Source organism: Bacillus rossius, chromosome 13, assembly GCF_032445375.1.
Source record: "Bacillus rossius redtenbacheri isolate Brsri chromosome 13, Brsri_v3, whole genome shotgun sequence".
Classification (NCBI taxonomy): Eukaryota; Metazoa; Arthropoda; class Insecta; order Phasmatodea; family Bacillidae; genus Bacillus; species Bacillus rossius.
Genome location: NC_086340.1, coordinates 1,143,110 through 1,160,969, shown reverse-complemented (window position 1 = coordinate 1,160,969; position 17,860 = coordinate 1,143,110). Strand labels below are relative to the sequence as shown.

The 17,860-nt window shown below is 38.3% G+C and overlaps 1 protein-coding gene across 2 annotated transcripts in view; it reads left to right on the top strand.

Annotated features, from left to right (window-relative positions):
- Positions 1-5,923: 5,923 nt before the first annotated feature.
- Positions 5,924-17,860, top strand: part of LOC134538078 (eukaryotic translation initiation factor 4 gamma 1-like) — a 167,666-nt gene continuing 155,729 nt past the window's right edge. The window contains exons 1-2 of one of the 2 annotated variants that reach the window (XM_063379072.1): positions 5,924-6,211; positions 6,347-6,488. In XM_063379072.1, coding sequence (XP_063235142.1) covers positions 6,427-6,488 — 62 coding nt within the window. In that variant the 5' untranslated portion in view covers positions 5,924-6,211; positions 6,347-6,426. Of the gene's footprint in view, positions 6,212-6,239; positions 6,489-17,860 lie in introns of those variants that run through there. The other variant, XM_063379070.1, reaches the window with a different exon arrangement.

The window sequence follows — 17,860 nt, the reverse complement described above, 5'->3', positions numbered from 1 at the left end:
GTACGTTCCGTTAGCGGGGTTTAATACTGGCGGGTGGAGGCCGGGCTTTATGGCCTTCGGAGGGACAACGACAATTCTATTAAGGCTAGTGTTTCTCCTCACGGCTTAGGGCCTATATTAATTCGTAGATACTCTGTTCACACTATCTTAATTTTTAAACCATCTTAAATATATTTACTGAGCAGTTCAAAGTAAACACTGACAGTCTCCAACTTGACCAGTAATTATAAATTTAATCCTAATGTAATATACAACACATCATTTTTATGCCTTCAGCTACTTAATTTGTCATAAGAATTTTTATTCGAGAGATTTGTGAAGTGTCTAGTTATGGAGTTTCACGTAAAATAAATTTTAGCTAATTTTAGGCCATTTTCCGGGTGGTGGCTCTGTTTCCCTGCTCTCTCTTGCCACCACCACCTTAGACAGTCTTTAGTCTTTAACAGGCCACAGTCCTGGCGGACACATTGTCCCACGAGGGGGCTATCACTGTTGTTCTCACTGATTACAGTACAGTAATTATTAAAAAATTTTCATTCTAAACATTTTTGCTTTTCTCCCTCCAGGGATCCTTGGACTGGGCTTAACCCGGCCATCATTAGCTTCGCCCACATGTGATCCTTCGACATGTGGTCCAGAACTTATGGTGCTGGCTGACACCAGCCCACTGTTTTAATTAATAGTCGAAGACATGAATGCCAACATCAACAGGCTCTGTAGTTACTAATGTAAATTCACAGCTCACTATAGTCGGCTAGAGTCTATAGTTATTCCATCAATTTAATAGTACTATCCGACTCTAATAATCACCCGTGAGACTGTCACCTGTAGCTCAAGTAACTTGAATTGCAACATTATTTCAACTCTAAATAATGTCACATTAATATTAATGTATACATATCTGTCTCGTTTAGTGTCACTGTATCTTTGCCAGCCACCACTCATAGTATCATCCAAACACGTAATGCAGCATGTTCGATTAGTGTATTATTTATTTGACACCATCCTGACCATGGCCACTAAGCCCGTGCTCCGCACCGCTAGTATCAGATCCCGTTTTCGGAGAGCACCCCTAGCCCAGCGAGAATGAGTCAGGCGAACGCCTCGGGCGTGACCCCACTAGACTCAAATAAATTTCAGGGCACGAAACCCCGGGGCCTATAAAAACACTCGGCCCTATAAAACATTTAAGAAACAAGACATTAGGACACAATTATTAATTCACAGGCATTGAACAAGTGCGTCGTAGCTACTCCGTGCGAGCACCCCACACACAGAGTAGACAATGAACCTCATTACCAGTCACCGCGGCCACTGGTCTTAATTAAAGTGCCCGTGACAATGATCGAGTCAGATTAGGAGAAATTCAACTAAAACAATTCACAGTGAGACAATATGTTAATAAATTTACAGTCGCCAACTTGATGCCACAATTCAAATAATTAAATACTGACGCCAACCGTTAGTGCTCCTCGAATCCGCACAGACCGCTATGGCGCGTCGCCGCCTCACCCCGAGCGTTTGCGACGTGAACGCACCTGGGTGCAGGGTGGTGCAACGCCTCGAACATAAGCTGCCCCGCCTAATCGACTGTCGCCCGCGCGATAGTCGACCACGGGGGTACTGTGAGGTGACCTGATTATCTGGACTTTTTTAATTAACTTTCAGCGCTCTTAAAAACAATCTTAATTGAGCAATGGCTATGATAAAATGTTAATTGTAATTCTGGACTTAAGCGCGATCAGGCGGCGTGCATGGCCCGTGATTACTTTTGCACATGATACGTTTTCGTGGGAGCGAGGCTGGGGAGTCGTGCGGACGCCACAGCCATCGCCAGTTGATCACCGCCCTCCAAGGAGACTAGTCGCGAGTCGCCTGCGGAGCCTCTCGACCTCCGCCCTTGCCATCTATACCGGAATTGCGTGAGTTTTAAACCCATCAGCTCCGAGCCTCACGGACAGTCCGGCTAGTCGACCTGAGTTCACCCCTTACTTAATTCGTGCTCATCACTGGAACTCCCAGTGTTACTTATATACTGTTTAAGGTTAGTGGAGTGTGAAGTGTGCACGGAACATTAGGGTAGCGCGGCACAAGCCCATCAGAAACGTGGCCTGTAGAGCGCAGCTCCCAGTAAGCGGGCCATGCACGACACAGCGCATGTATAGCGTGCCTTATAATAAAACCCTTTAAATTGAGCCTCTGCGTATCTGTTACAACACCCGTAGCATAGCGTCCCTGGTGGCTAAAACAGCCGAGGGTAACTCTGACGGAACGACCCTTACTGCCTGCCGGCCACGTGGCGACGTCACGCCCTGAGTCAAGAGTCTCGGCTACACACTAGCACGTAATTTAATATTGCTAGTTGGCGCCCAAAAGCAAGTCCACACCCTTAACATCACCTCGGCAGAATGCAGAAGGCGTCAATACTATAAAACAGTTGTTAAGCCTTAAGCACCCAATTACCAGGTGCTACTCTTTAATTGAGCACCTGGAACGTGTTATTAGCTTATACCTAATAGAGGAAATTAAGTTGATATAAGTTTTTGGCGCCGACTCACAAAGGAGATGAATGTTTCCCTCAATTGCAAGGCGACCATGTTCAGCAATCTCCAACCACTCCGCGCCGGGTCAAGTCATGTGTCCGTGAGCAGCCTTCAATTTTGTTCCACCGATCGTTCACTGTGCACTTGATTTAATAACAAAACATTTTTAATTCATTGCTGCTCACGTAGACTCGGTGTGTATTTCGCGGACCCAGGCTTATCTCGACTGTTTCCTTGGTGATTCCGCACCACGTCGCGTACCACGCAATTTACGGAACTGGCCGACTCCAGCCAACTCGTTTTCGTTAAGATCGCCGTGCATACGCCTGCCGGCTACAACCTCACGTAAGTTGCCGTCGCCTGGGTTCTCGTGTTCGAGACTCGGCGGGGTTCCTAGCGAGAAAGTTGTTTTCTTGCGAAGAAACGTGTCCGGGATGGCGCCAGGCTAACGCGGTGGTTAGCCACGAGGTGGGTCGTGAGGACCGAAGGCCCCTGCGTAGCCCACTAGGAACGGCGGCGGTGCAGGCGTGGTGTTAGGTGTCCCTAATGCCTGCTGTACCACTGGCCCTACACAGCATAGGACGCTGATCCCTAACTGGATTGAGGAGGTTTGCAAATAACGTACACGGTTTTGCACTATTGTTTACACGTCGCGCACGGAGTGTGCGGAGTGGACATTTAATTACGTAGTAGTTACACTTGCAATTACATTCACACGATTTCCCTACATAAAGTACACTGTAATTATACACTGGACGCTCTGACGCGCCGTCACTAAAGTTACGTCCTCACGCCAGTCGAGGTCGAGGGGGAGAGTTTGATTGGAGTCGGCCAATCCCGTAATTTGTGAACGGCGACGTGCGGGCCCACCTGTGTGGACCACGGCTCGCTATTAAATTAATGAAAGTCTTCGATTAGATGTGGCCAGTTCCTGTGCACTCGGCAGTTAATTGAAAGTCTGGTATGGCGGGAGTCGGCCAGTGCCGTATATTGCACGGCCCCGCGTAATGCGTTGTGTGGGGCGTGTTATGTTTACGCGGCTGGGATAGGCCCTACACCGGGAAAGGACCGGGCGCACACGAGGAGTAATTAAAAAAGGTTTCGAAGTTTTACTATAGTTACCAGATGGAAGTTCAGTGAAGACAAAGGATGATGTCTCCCCGTGGGACGTGCGTCCGTCCCGGTCCGCGAGTCACGCTGTTCTGGCGTCTGGCCCTGTCGCGAGGGGAGGGGTGAGCATCCTGTCGCGCCAGAGTATATAAAGTTCCGTTATTCGTAAAAAATTATATTAATAACAAAATGTAAGTGGCTCTAAATTTACACAATAAAGTTAATAATTAACTCAATATGTATATATGTTTTAGAAATTAGATGTAACAAGTTTATATGAAATAAGTTTGTATTAACAGAGTCACACTGGAGACTGTTCGTCGCTTGATGACTGCTCCAGTGGCGAATGATAAATGCTGATTTGGGGCGGTTTTATTTAAGTTACGTATTACGTTACTGAAATCAGGCTGAAGGCCGCAAGGGGAGCACTCACAACTGTATTATTAAAAAAACACACGTGAGTGACCCGGGCACTCCTACGTCGCACTTGTGTTGCACGGGGTTGTTAATTTAAAGTGGAGTATTCTTTAATGTGTATTGAAGTTACCGTGTACGGGACTCGGTTTGTCTTGCCGATTAAGTTAAGGGCGTTGATTATACGGATGTTCCGCGGCGCTCGCCTGACTCGGGTGGGCTATGGCTAGGGGCGCGTTCCGTTAGCGGGGTCGGATACTGGCGGTTGCAGGTCGGGCTTTAGGGTGGCCTTCGGTCGGACGACGTCAAAGTGTAGAATAGAATTTAGGATCACGCTCATTGAGTGAACTAGTAATCACGTTCCCGCGATACTGCCGCGGAAAATTCACAGTGTTATGTTAGTGTGCTTTGTTTTGTAATCAGCACGTGTTAGTGTAATTTTACAATGGCTCAGATGCCGCATAGCGCATTATCATAGCTTTTGTAGAGGTTCTGCCACCGCGTATTGTATGTGTAGGGAGTATAGCGTACCCATGCATACCACCGGAGAAGTCCGTGGATTAAAGTTAATTTAATATAAACTGTGTTGTCTACGATTATTCCGCACCATTCCGTCCTCCACACGGCCGAGCGGCCTCACAGCCAAGTCGGGAGTTTCAGGGTAGATTTCCAGCCGCGTACCTGGCGGGGCACACGGGGGCAGAGTACCCGCGACCCATAATCAATGGCCTAGTGTCCCACTAGCCTGACACCCCCCACCCCCCTGGAGAACAGCAGCACCGTGACGCCCGTAGCGCCCGTCAGGTACTTCCCGGGCCTTCTACAGAGGCTGGGTGATGGCATATTATTATTTTATGTAACATATTTAACTTACCAATTTTGATTTGTAAGTGCCCTGTTGTACTTTCACCGCAACACTAACACTGTGAACTGCTGCCAGCCTAAACAGCAATAAAACCATTTGTGTTCTATGACTTATATCATTCAGAGACCCTTTTTAGCTTGACCTGCAGCACAGAGTCAAGTGTGTTTTTTAACTGCTAATTAAATAAACCTTAGCCTCCGAGCCTATTGGGCCATGCTGGGCCGACGACCTATGGAACATCAACACTTAGCTGGCAAGATTTAGACTGTGTCAAATATCTTTTTTGTCAGGACCCACTAGGGCCACCCCGTGTCTCGAACACGCAAATCACGGGTGATGGCAAATAATCATTAAATATGTTTAAGCATCATTTTCACAATGTTTTGGGCGGAAAAATATAGCGAAAACAATGTAAAAGAGTTATTTAAACCATCTCAAAGCATTCTGTTTTCTGACAATTACAAACTCAATGGAAATAGAAAATCCTGACGAGAAATTTAATTCAAATTAGAATAAATCCTGTAATTAGGCTTTTATATAGGGGCAAGGTTCCTATGTTTACTTTTCTCTCCTATTCACTTAAGATTTCTCTGTTGGTCCTTTGCACCTCCCATTTCCAATAATTTTCACTTTCTTCTCAATTATATTCCACAGTCGCATTTACCAATGGGCCAGTTGCTTTATTACATAATGTTATATTTTAATAGTAAGTAAACAAAAACGTTTGAAATGGCAGAGATTTAGTAGAGTAGAGATATTTAGTTTTTTTTCCTGATTTTTTTCCTAACGATAGTTTCAATAGGATGTTTATGGTGTTTTATTTAATGGACTTGAACTTGTTGTTAGTGTGAAATTATTTACTTTGCATTTAGAAGAACTTTTATTTTATTACAAAATTTTTTTGTTAATTTTGATTTTTTTTATTGGTTATTGGTAATTTTAAAATTGTTTTACAATTTACATTTGTACACAATAATTTTATTTTGTTCTTGGCTACTAGAATTTCTGTAAAGATGGCGGCGTCGTTCAATTGGACAGCAGCATCATTTTGTTCTCAGTGAAGTATATTAGTATAAGTATCTTGGAAGCATTAATAAATTACTTTTGAAGTTTGTATCTTTTAAACAAACTATAAGTAATTAATTGCAGTTTATGTTGGATTGTAATTATGAATAGGCTCAAAATTGTTAGTAGCCGCCTTTTTTACTCAATCGCCCGATTATCACCGACAGTTTTACGAATTTATACGAAGCCATCTCCATCAAGAACCTGAAAAAAGGTATGGGAAGTTGTAATGAAAGAAAAATATCGCGAATCATCTGTCATATCTTATTTCATTTCTACGTTTTAATTTATTTTTTGTGAGATAATTGCTGAACTTTGTTTCCTAAATGAGTGGTATTTTAATTCGCAGGAGATTTGTCGACGTTTTCTTATCGAAACGAAAGGAAGTCCTCCTATGAGGACTTCAACTGTATTTCTGGACACGTTGCGATGAGCATGCAAAAGGGAAAACATCAAGGTGGACAGTCACAAGGCTTTCAGCGTTATCAAACGTATCCTTTTATTTATGTGTTTTTATAATTGTAAGTAAAAATTTCAAGAATCGATTTTCTTTCAAGAATATTTAATCAGCGTTACTTAACCGGTAAGCAAACAATCCTTATAATTAACGCGACTTAATTCGTATCTTATTTTATGTAGGTTTAACAAAGTAATATTTAGTTAAATTATATTTAACTATCAATTTCGTTGTGCATGTTTGTAATTGGGACATTGACAGTTGTGTAATTTGCATTAGTATTGCATAATTCCGACTAACATACATAAATTTAAACGTTCTTTAAATTTTCTACATGAGTAACGAATATATGTTCAAAATGGGAAGTGGGTGTGTCCTACTGGCTTACAAGAGCCCTGTTTCTGTATTTATTTTATTGTAACTGCCATTATGAAGATAATGAATGACTTTTGACCTAGGTCAGTAGGTACATTTGGCTGATTTTTTTAAAATATTGAGTTAGGCTAAATAATTTTGATTAGTTGGTAATTTATGTTTTAGGTTATGGTGTCCCTTATGTTTGAAAATACTTTGTGATAGGTTGAACTTGAAATTTCCATTTGCAATGGGGTTTTTACCCGGTGGCAAAGAGTGCTCTCATTAATTAACTCTCCCTTTCCGTTGATCCTTTTTTTTAGGTCCTTTGCATCTCTCATATCGATCATTTCTTACATAAGCCCATTCCACTCCCTCCCTCTTTTAGTTTGTCTCTGAAGTGACCTCAAAATCCAGAAAAGTAAATTTTTTTATTATGCTTACCATTTATGCTTTCTGTTAATTCTCTTTAAGTGGGTAGTACCTTGGAAACATGTCATAGTTGGAATGATGAAAAAAAAAGTCCTATTAGGGTGTATTTAAGAACAATTAACAATAAGGTAGTAAAAACAGAGGGAAGCTAACTGATAATTGTGTTTCAAGTGAGGTTGATACTAGCCTGTAAGCAGTGTGCCTCAGTGCTTTGCCTCTGTTTTGTACTTTTTCAATTGCAAATATATATTACATAGGTACCATTAGTCTGCTTCCCAGAGCAAGCACTTGTAGCACCGATCGGACACCCATCTACTGCACCAATTTATACTTTGTTTTATAATTTAATTACATATTGGGAGAAATGGTAGATGTTTGCATCCTCTGCATTTGCTCCAGGAAGCAGAGCGGAGCAGATTGTTTAATTACAAATAAATTCATTGGGAATTAACTAACATGCCTTAATGGGATAGTTAAATCATCATTGTCTGTACGCAAAAGCATGTTTTGGAGGTTTGGGACTTGAGCATCATGTTAGGTACCATAATAGTTACTATTGATGTCAACATGTTGGCGCTGACATCATCACTACCCCTAATTACTTACGGGACAAGTGTGGTAATATGGGGGTTGTGGGCAGAGAATATTCAAACTCTTGACTTTTTTTGCACAAAATAAGTGTCTTTATCATTGGCCAACTTCAGTGATGTCATATCTTACCCCTTCATTTTTTCAGACCATAAATAGACACGCTTTTTACCAGTATTGATAAGTAGATTTGACACTGAATTTTATTATTATAATTCTCTCAACCAAAAGAAAAAAAAAATTAAGATGGTTTTTTTTTTCTGGTTTGTTTTTGAACAGTTCTTCAAGAGGGTGTTATGATACTCAAGTAGTTTACCATATTTAACTAGTGGTTAGGTTAAGTACATGTAAATAGCATAAAATTGTGGGAGTGTTTTGTTATAGACTAAGTTAGCTGCATTAAATTACTGTGAAATCACATAAATGGTTGATTAGGTTAGGCTATCTACTTTATAATACTAAAAAATAGTAAGGACTGGTGGTTAGGTTAAGTTAGCTACATCTTAAATGGGCAATTTCTAACCAAACTGTTCAAATTGATGTATAGTATTTTTAATGTAGCCAACCTAACCCAAGCTGTCGTGGTATTAAACTGTATCACAGTATTTGTAATGTATAAAACTAACCTAACCACGCTTCAAAAGGGTAAACTTCTTGAAATATCGCACTGATTTCTTGTTAGTAAGTAAAAAAAATGTATTTGGGAATTTTAAGGATTTTAAAGAGAGGCTTTATTTCATCATCACTTTCAACTTTGCTGCCTATAGCTATTGATGCATTCATTAGGTCTTTTATTTTAAATGTAGAATTGTACGACCAAGTTGGACAAGTCACTTAACATCATATACATTACACATTAGTTGTAATTCTCTGTGTTAACCACAAAAATCATCTTTGAAAAAAATTCTACTTGATGAAGATGGCTTGAAGCAATTACTTTATATTTTCAGGAATAAATGAAGTGTGCATGACCTTTTTAAAAGTTGTAGCTGTAAAAATTTGGTATTTTAACTAACAAAAACAGCAGGTATAATTAAATTTTTTCTTTTACAATAACTATTCTCTAAAAGTTCATGTTTTAATAATTATTCATGTGTACATTTAATAATTAAATCACAAGTTTCAAAGAACATGGAAAAAATAAGAGGTTGAAAAGTAAGAATAACATAATTGGGGTCAAGTTCACAACACGATACCATGCATTACTATTGATTGGAAAGAAAGTAGGGGAAATGTATGAGGTCATGTAAGTTTGTCAATAACAAACTTGAATGGAAGAACGAAGGAAAATAGTCGTAAAATCAGTAATAGTGAAAAATTAATTAGTATCATGAAAATAAAAAAGGAATGGTGGTGTGAGTTTTAGAAAGATATTAGCATTTGTGGTAGGCCTATGTGAAGGAGTGAAGTATTAAGTGGAGTGGAATATCTTTACAAAGTGAATAAATAAGTACACTATTAGTATTAATAGGGGTAAACAATTTATTGGAAATTATGGCAGTGAGAGTAGTAGTCACCAGAGAAATGCGAAATCATGTTTATTTATATTAATTAATAGAATGGTACAGTGTAGAGATAGAATGTGTGGTTTTGATTTTAGTAGTGAATAGGAAAGCATTTGTTCGTGTTTGTGTTATAGAATGATTTAAATAGTGTAATGGCAAAATTTTTTTTGGTGTATATTTAATACAGACAGTAATATTGGTTGACAGTTAACTATTGACCTAAATCAAAGAACGGTAAGTGGTTTTTAATTGTATTTTAATGTTCTTGATTTGTAGTAGTGTGTGCAGTTCTTTTTCTGTGTAAAGTAAGAGGTGTGATGTGTTTTTCATGTTAGGTGAAATATTTATTTTATAGGTTAGGTGAATCATTCAGTTAATTAGGTAATGTACAAAAATACTTGTTTTCTAACGTAGGTTAGCTTTGCAATAGTTGAAGTTACGTAAAATTCTTACGGCACTGCTTTTCCGGAAATTATTAATAAAATTCCATAAGTTATTTCATCTTACACTAGACGTTCCTATATTTACCCTTTATAAATTCCTACTGGTTTCTAAGAAATCACAGTTTATAGCTTACAATACCTGTGCATTGACATGGCTGTCACCATTTCAAATCATGAGAATGGTCGATTATGTTAGGTCAGGTACCTTAAAAATACATTAAAACATTGTGGACAATTTGTTAGGTTAGTATAGCAGATAACCTAACCTAATCAACCGTCCACATTTCTTCAAAGTATTTTAATGTAGTTAGACTATCCTCTAATTTCTGTCACTTTAAGTCTATGAAAGACAATATGGACATTTTATGATTGTTTTTATCAGCTACTAAAAAAGTTGCTTGTGTTAGCTGCGAACTTCGGTAACCTTCGGTGGTACTTCGGAACTGTTAAGGCCTCAGTATGGACTTGTGTGAACTGGTTGCTACGCGACGTGGCAATTCCGAAGCAACCATTAAAAGTATTTTACAGTATTTTGCACGTAGCTATACTACCCTAACCAACTGTCCACAATATTTTAAAGTATTTTTAATGGAGCTGACCTAAACGACCATTCTCACCACAACAAATTTTGTAATATTAAAGTTGAACATGCACGAACGTGGACTTGGAATGGACCGTTGGGAATGTTAGATTTCCCTCTCATGTGATTCTCCACGTATAAAAACATAGTATCGATGTGAAGAAGTCACCAACAAGGTGGAGCTGAAGTAATTCCAACCTGTATGTTCTTATGATACAAGCACTGAGTAACAGGGAGGTTTACATTCTTGTTGTGTATAAGGTAATGTTATTGAGGAAATTACATTGAAGTAGTCAGTATCATGTCTTATACTAGAATAGACCGGGCTGAACTATATCTTATGGTATCTGAGAAGTTTATAGCATAGTAAAAGGTAATAATTAAATTATACAAATGTATCGAAAAATTTACTAAACCAAGTGGGACTAATTTAGAATACTATGCCTTACTGTAGATATTTGAACGGTACAGTATAGTGTTACATACTATAATAAGTAGGGCTATAGTATACTTTATGATACCTGGAATGTTAAAATCAATTTAAAAATTAATAATTAAATTGTAAAAAGTGGTATTGCAGATTATACTAAACCAGCCGGGAATATAGTATTAAAATACGATAGTCAAATAATCTATTGTGTGGAGCATAATGAAGTTATGGAAATTTTGGGATAGAAAACATTAAAAAAAGATAGAGAATATTGAAACTAAAATTATTGTAATTGTTAAAAAATTTAAATAACATCCATTTCAATAATTTTTCATCATTTATTAGATTTTAGTATGCTAAACTACACATTTTCCAAGAATCAAATACCTTTAATAATTACTGACATAGGCCTATAGATTCTGGTGGGAATACAAATCACTATTTCAAGAGAAATCATGAACTATCATAATTTTAGCACTACATTTTTTAAATGTAGCTAACCTAACCTGTCTTAACCATTGAAACAGTATTATATTATTTTAAATATTGCTAACTTAACCAACTGTTCATTCCTGGACATGCAAATTTAATGAAGAAATGTTTTTTGGGAATTATTTTACCTAATGATTTTATGTATAATTTTTGTAATCTACCTAACCTAACAAAAATGTTCTTGCAAACAATCAACATAACTGACAGCATTACAAACCACCATACATATACACAAAAAAAGTTTCTTTTTCTAAAGAGGTTACAAACACTTAGCATTCACCACGCGAACATTTATATTCGTCCAAAGAATCTGACAAGTCAAGATTCAAAGTGATCATTTACATCACCAAATGATGTGTTATTTAAAAATAATTAGAAATAAGAGAAAATTTTTAAAAGAACTCATGAATAACAAATTTTTGTAATCATGAACGTCAAAGTTGGTACTTAAAAGTTTATTTTCTGGGAGTCTACTTCTGGGTAACACATTCAATATTGCTTCTATGATTTCATTTTCAAAATATTTCTTTGTAAAAATCTGCAGTGAGCGAAAAACCAAAATTCAATTTTGCGGAGATGCATGAAAAACAGTAGATTCATGTTAACCTTTGCTTTAAAATGTGGACACACAATCATAACATAACCTAACATTTTTAATGTTTGCGTAAATAGATAATAAAAATTAAGTTAAGGTTAGGCAAAGATTACATTTGTAACAACTAGCAATGTTTCTTGATATTATCTGGAGATATTTATATTGAAAGTCTTACTAGATTTTGAGAAATTGAACCATGAATTTTACTCTTGACCATTACGTCATGAAAAAAAAAAAAAACAATTCTCTGTGCATACCAATGTGGCATTCAGAATTTGATTTTATTTTAAATATTTTTTCCATCAGTTATTTTATTACACTGAGTAACAATATTTACTTTTGCTGTTACAGTACGTTTTTGCCCAGTATTAAGAGATGTAAACAGTCTGTCATCTTGTGTACTTGTTAATGACATGTAGCTGTTTGACTTATAAAACAAGAAAATTCATGCTAACATTGTAACATCACCTGAAACTAAATAATAGGTCTAATTGAAATTTCAACCCAAAACAAATATAAGTTTAATTTAGTGCTACATTATTCCAGTGCACTTTCACATGGCTACAACCCAGCTGTTGGTTAGGAGTAAGGCATATTCAGGTCAGCTCCTGGTAAAAATTGTTTCAGAAAGTAAAAAATAATTGAAAATTTTTTTTAAACTTGGGTGTTTTATTGGGAAAGAAAATAACTTGCCAAAAATTTAAGCAATTTGATTTCTCTGTGGTTCTTACATCACTTTTTGTTTAAAATCATCTTAGCACGAAATGGCAGCCAGCGAAGTAGCCAACCAAGTCTACAAAGGGGTGTTTCAAGTGCTCAAAGAACTTTTCAGGAGTGACCAAAACAACCCTGTGGCTGCAGCTGTAAAGAAAATCATGTCTGAAGTTTTGCTGTCTAATGATGTCATCAAGAACATTGCAGAGTCTGTCACTGAAATTGTCTGAAGTTGTTGACACTCTAGAAAAGTGAATTCAGTTCAATGCAGCTCTACCAGTAAGTATGTAGGACAAAATTAAATACTTGGAATCAATTTAAAACAACTGAAATTGGAACAAAATCAGAGCATATTTGCATATGTTTGGTGATGAGGAAATGTCCACAGAAAACATGGATGAAATAGCTTTGCACAATTCAAAACAAATCTATGTACCTCTACAACTGAAAGATATTGATAGAACCCTCAGAGTGGGACTTAACAGATCAACTTACCAAGGGTTATTATCGTCAAATTTACTAGCTACCATAAAATAACTTTCTCAAGAAGAAGAAATTCGAAGGCATGGTATCATAATTTGTAAAGTCCTCACTTCAGAGCACCTTCAAACCCAACAAGGTTTGGGGTGAAGAATGTGTGGACGACAGATGGCGCCATCACAATTTAACCCTGCACGCACAATCTTCCAAACACTCAGAGAGGAAGTAGGAAGAACATACTTCATTAATTCTTAAATTTCTTTTATTTATTTCAACCCAGCATAAAAAGTAATAGACTACAAAAATAATTTTATTGTCAGTTTTTGATGTGAACATCTTAGTTTTTGGTATTCTAATTCTGCATTTGGTGGGAATACTTTAGTGAATGAGTCGAAAATTGCATGGAATGGAAATGTGTAGCCACGGTGCTGCCTTCTGTGACGGTGGCATGAACCAAAGTTCACAAAGTCAAAGGGAAGCTCTATAGTATAAGCTGTGTATTGAATTTTAACCAGATGGGCAGTATGTATTTTAATAAAATTCTTTGTTGGAAATCGGGTCCAAAGTCGGGGTTTAGTATTTTTTATAAAGTCTTTTTTCACTTTTATCGAAGCAGTTTAATTATATGGTTTAAAATTTGTGTCTGCTTATCAAATTATCGAATGATTGACGTAGCTGTTCCAGCAGCGAATTCTAGAAGCGAGTGAGAAAACTACGAGTGAGTTGCGTCCAGAAATATAGTTGAAAACACAAGTTGTATATATTTGATCATTTACAGCATTTTAAAAAAAAAATTTGCATTAACTTTTGTTTATTAGTTTTGTATTATACGATATGTGCAAAATGAAAACATGAATTTGCTCATTATATATAAATCAAGGCGAGTACTGGAACACTCTCACTTTTTTTTATTTAGTGCATATCAGTTTCATTAGCATAGTAATATCATTTTATACTTATTTTTGTATTTATATCTAAGGTATAGATTTATACATTGTGATAAGTAAAAGGTAAAAAAATGACTAAATTTATTTGTAGAACCTAGTAATTATGTGTAGTCAGGAATTTTTTTTTTTGATAGATTATTTTTCAATACCGTCTGAATATATTGATTAACTTTTATATATATATATATATAAAATACGTAATTAATTTCTTAAAGTTGTGGCTTTGTGTTTACAACTAACGTACCTTTGATAACTTTTTCAGCTTCATCAATATAATAATTAACTGACAGCCTTCTTTGACTTGTCATTTAACAAACTCTCCTTGCATATATTTTTAAATTTTATCAATATATTATTTTGTTGTTTTTATCTATTGTATTTTAAATAATTTTTGTGATTATTAATTTTGACACATTCCTGATGCTTTTCTTTCTTTCATAGTTTAAGCTTGGTAATATCACTTTTAGCACTAAATTAATAAGTCTAGTTAAGTGTGTATTAAAATATATTTTTACAACAAAATGTTTGCAATGTGCCAGTATGTTGAGACAGCAGTTTCCAGTTGTAAGGACTTGCATTGGACATCCCTACGCGAACATTGTGACAGTGGATGACAGTCCTCGGACATTCTCCCCCCCCCTCCCTACTGCATAAGCTCACCCTCCACCGCCCAAGGTCAACGGGCACTTTCCTTCATATATAGACTCCAAAGACATCGAGATTTGTCACTTGAATGTTCTGGGAGGTTCAGAACACTATTACGAAAAATTATACTTGTATGTTTGCGTTTTGGAAACCTGACTTCTCCTTTCTTGATCATCTTCACTTGTTAATACACCAGGTTATAAGACAATCAGAAGTGACACTCGGGAGGGAGCTTTTGCTATATGTGAGCATTACATTGTGTGTAAAATAAATATTAGTTTTGTAATTGGCATTATGAATGATACGCAGCATGAGCAGCTCTCACAAACATCAAAAAATTGAAATTGGCCTTTGAGTTAAATCACCAGGTGTTTTTTTACAAATATTTTTGTAACCGGGAAACTGTGCTTGAGTATTTAATACCAGTGATTGATAACGTTATTAACCTGTGAGATTTCAGCATAATCATGCGTAGCACCAATTGAGACCTACAATTTGCTGACAATATCTCAACACACGGCTTTCAGTAGCTTGTCTCATTCCCAACTTTAATAACATTAATGAGTGAAACATTAATAGGTTTGATATTGATTAAAGACATAGATAGGACCCTCTCCCATTCGGGACAAAAAATCTTATATACATGGCAAAAGAAATGAACTCAATATGGGGAAAAAAACTTACCTGAGATCAAAAATTCAAGATGGTTTCATTCACTACAAAGAACTGCGTAACATTGTAACAAGCATTATCGATGAAGGAAAAATGGATATTTTCAAACATTTATCGCATATTCATCATAGTGAATATACAAGAAAATGTGGAATGATTTAAAAGCTTTTCACATTGAAGAATTGATCTACAAAGATATTACAGAATCACCAAAACTAATTAACATAATAAATGATTAATTTATAAGCGATATGCACATGATTAAACTATGTACTCTGTATTGTATTACAGTAATAACGTACATAGTGAACATTTCTTATCAGGTCTCAACTTTCCAACACTTTGGAAACATCCAAGAGTGATGCGTTAAGTTAGTAACTCTACAGAACTAAAAGATTTATGCCCAATAAGCTTTTTACAGTGTTGTACAAAACAATAGAAAAGATAGTTCATTACCAACTATCTTCATACATTGAAAATAAAAATTTTTTCTACACTAGGTAGCCTAAGGTGAGTTCTAACCATTGCATACTTCTTATACTGCACTATTACATATCAAGGAACATGATGTATGTAAAGCTAAGGATGAAAAAAAAATACTTTTACTGTATGCTTAGATTTTACCAAAGCTTTTAACATCAATTATGAGGTACATTTATTAAACAAATGCTTCTAGTGGTTTATCGTGAGAGCCCTGTCTTTGGTTTAAAAGCTAATTAAATAACCATACACAAGTAGAAGTACATTAAAACAATGGTGGGGTCTGCTCTAAAAAAAATCATCTGAGTAACGAAGTATCACAGGGATCAATTATAGGACTTTTGTTATTTCCACTCTATATTACGTTGATAATAAATACCCTGTTTCAAATATGTAATATTGCAGCCCGGTGGACTCACGGGTTCGAACAGACTGCAAACTATTAGAGTGAAAAAGTGTAATTATTCAGAGAGGTGTAAATGTTGTTATAGAACAGGACTAACCACATTTGTTAACTTGTTTTTTATTGATAACAATCATGAGTATAAATGCTTAATACATGCATACATGCTTAGTATTAAAGGAGTATAAAACCCCGGCAGGCTGCGCAGGCCATTTAAAATATAATGATTTAAACAATACAATTTAGACTGAATCAAACGAATAATAAAGCCCTAAACGTGGAGGTTCGGTGCGGCCAGGGGAGAAACTACACAAGCCCAAACTTGATATTGGCTCGCGCAAATGATGCGCATGGCATTAATGGGCAAGAAAGATGAAACTAATTAAAGCCGCCACAACAAAACAAGGCAGCCAATATCGGTGTGGCGTGAAAAAGAGTGCAGAAGTTAATAAATTCATCAACACAAGGAATCAAACGTTACGTTTACTGGTGGCAATGCAAACCACGTAGGAAAGCTGACAGTATAGCGAGACACAAACAGAAATGCCCATACTACAGCCCAAACGGCTCAAATAAACATCGTGGCTGATTAAAGTTAACTTTACAAGGGTGAAATAAACGTGTGTAAAAATGGCCACGGCCACATCGGGCAAGAAATTTACCATTACTGTGTGCAAGTTACCGTCATCGCTGATACTGACCAGAACACACTGCTCCCCCGACCGCAACTGAACGACCCGAGACAAGAGCTCGCAGGCCCTTATTAGCACAATATAGAGGGCGCTGGATCTGCGGCGGAATAACACTACAGGGGAAGGAGTGGGGATGCGGAGGGGAAATCCAACCAGTGGAAGAGGTAGCGGAAAGGGGGAAACAAGGAAGGGAGGGGAAGGAATCGCTCAGCTGTACGGCGACGCAAGAAGCATATGCTTCAACCTCCCCCCCCCCTAAGAGTCCCTGCCCAGAGAGCCAGCCAAATCGTAAGACGGTCGGCATCGAGGCGCAGAGAAGAAACGAAGAGCAGGAGCGACCGCTGTGGCGGAGACTTCTGTAGCGGAGCGAGAAGGGCAGCTCCTCGCAGTGGGAGGAGCAGCAACCCGCCCGACGAGCAGGTGTGGCAGGCGGGGGGCGTGCCGGGGGCGGCCATACCGCACAGCAAGCTGAGTGACCCCGGGCTAGATCGACGAGATGCCTGGGAGCAGACGGAGATGGCACGCAGCTAACGGTGACTTCCCCGTGCCTCCACCGCCAGGGATAGGCGGGGGACTCGGAGAGGCGTCACAGACGCAGGAGCTGGAGCCATCCAGCCAGACCAGCAAGAGCAGCAACAACCCAGCACTGCTGCGCCGGGCAGAGAGCGGCCGCCGACTCACGGAGGCGCGAGAAGCCGCCTTCACGGAATACGGGTGGCAGCCACGGAGCCGACAGTAGCGGGAACAGAGTGCAGGGCAGTCAGAGTGTCTCACCGATGGCGGGCCCATGCCAAGGAGACGACCGACACGCAGATGGCTGGATAGGCGTGGAGAACAGCTCCAGCTGGCGGAAGCGAATGGCTCTCTCGGGCAGGCGACCGCGACGCGGCGGGGGGAGAGGGAGCAGACCCAACTCGCAGAGACGTCTCTCGGCGAGGCAGGCAGCAGACGGCG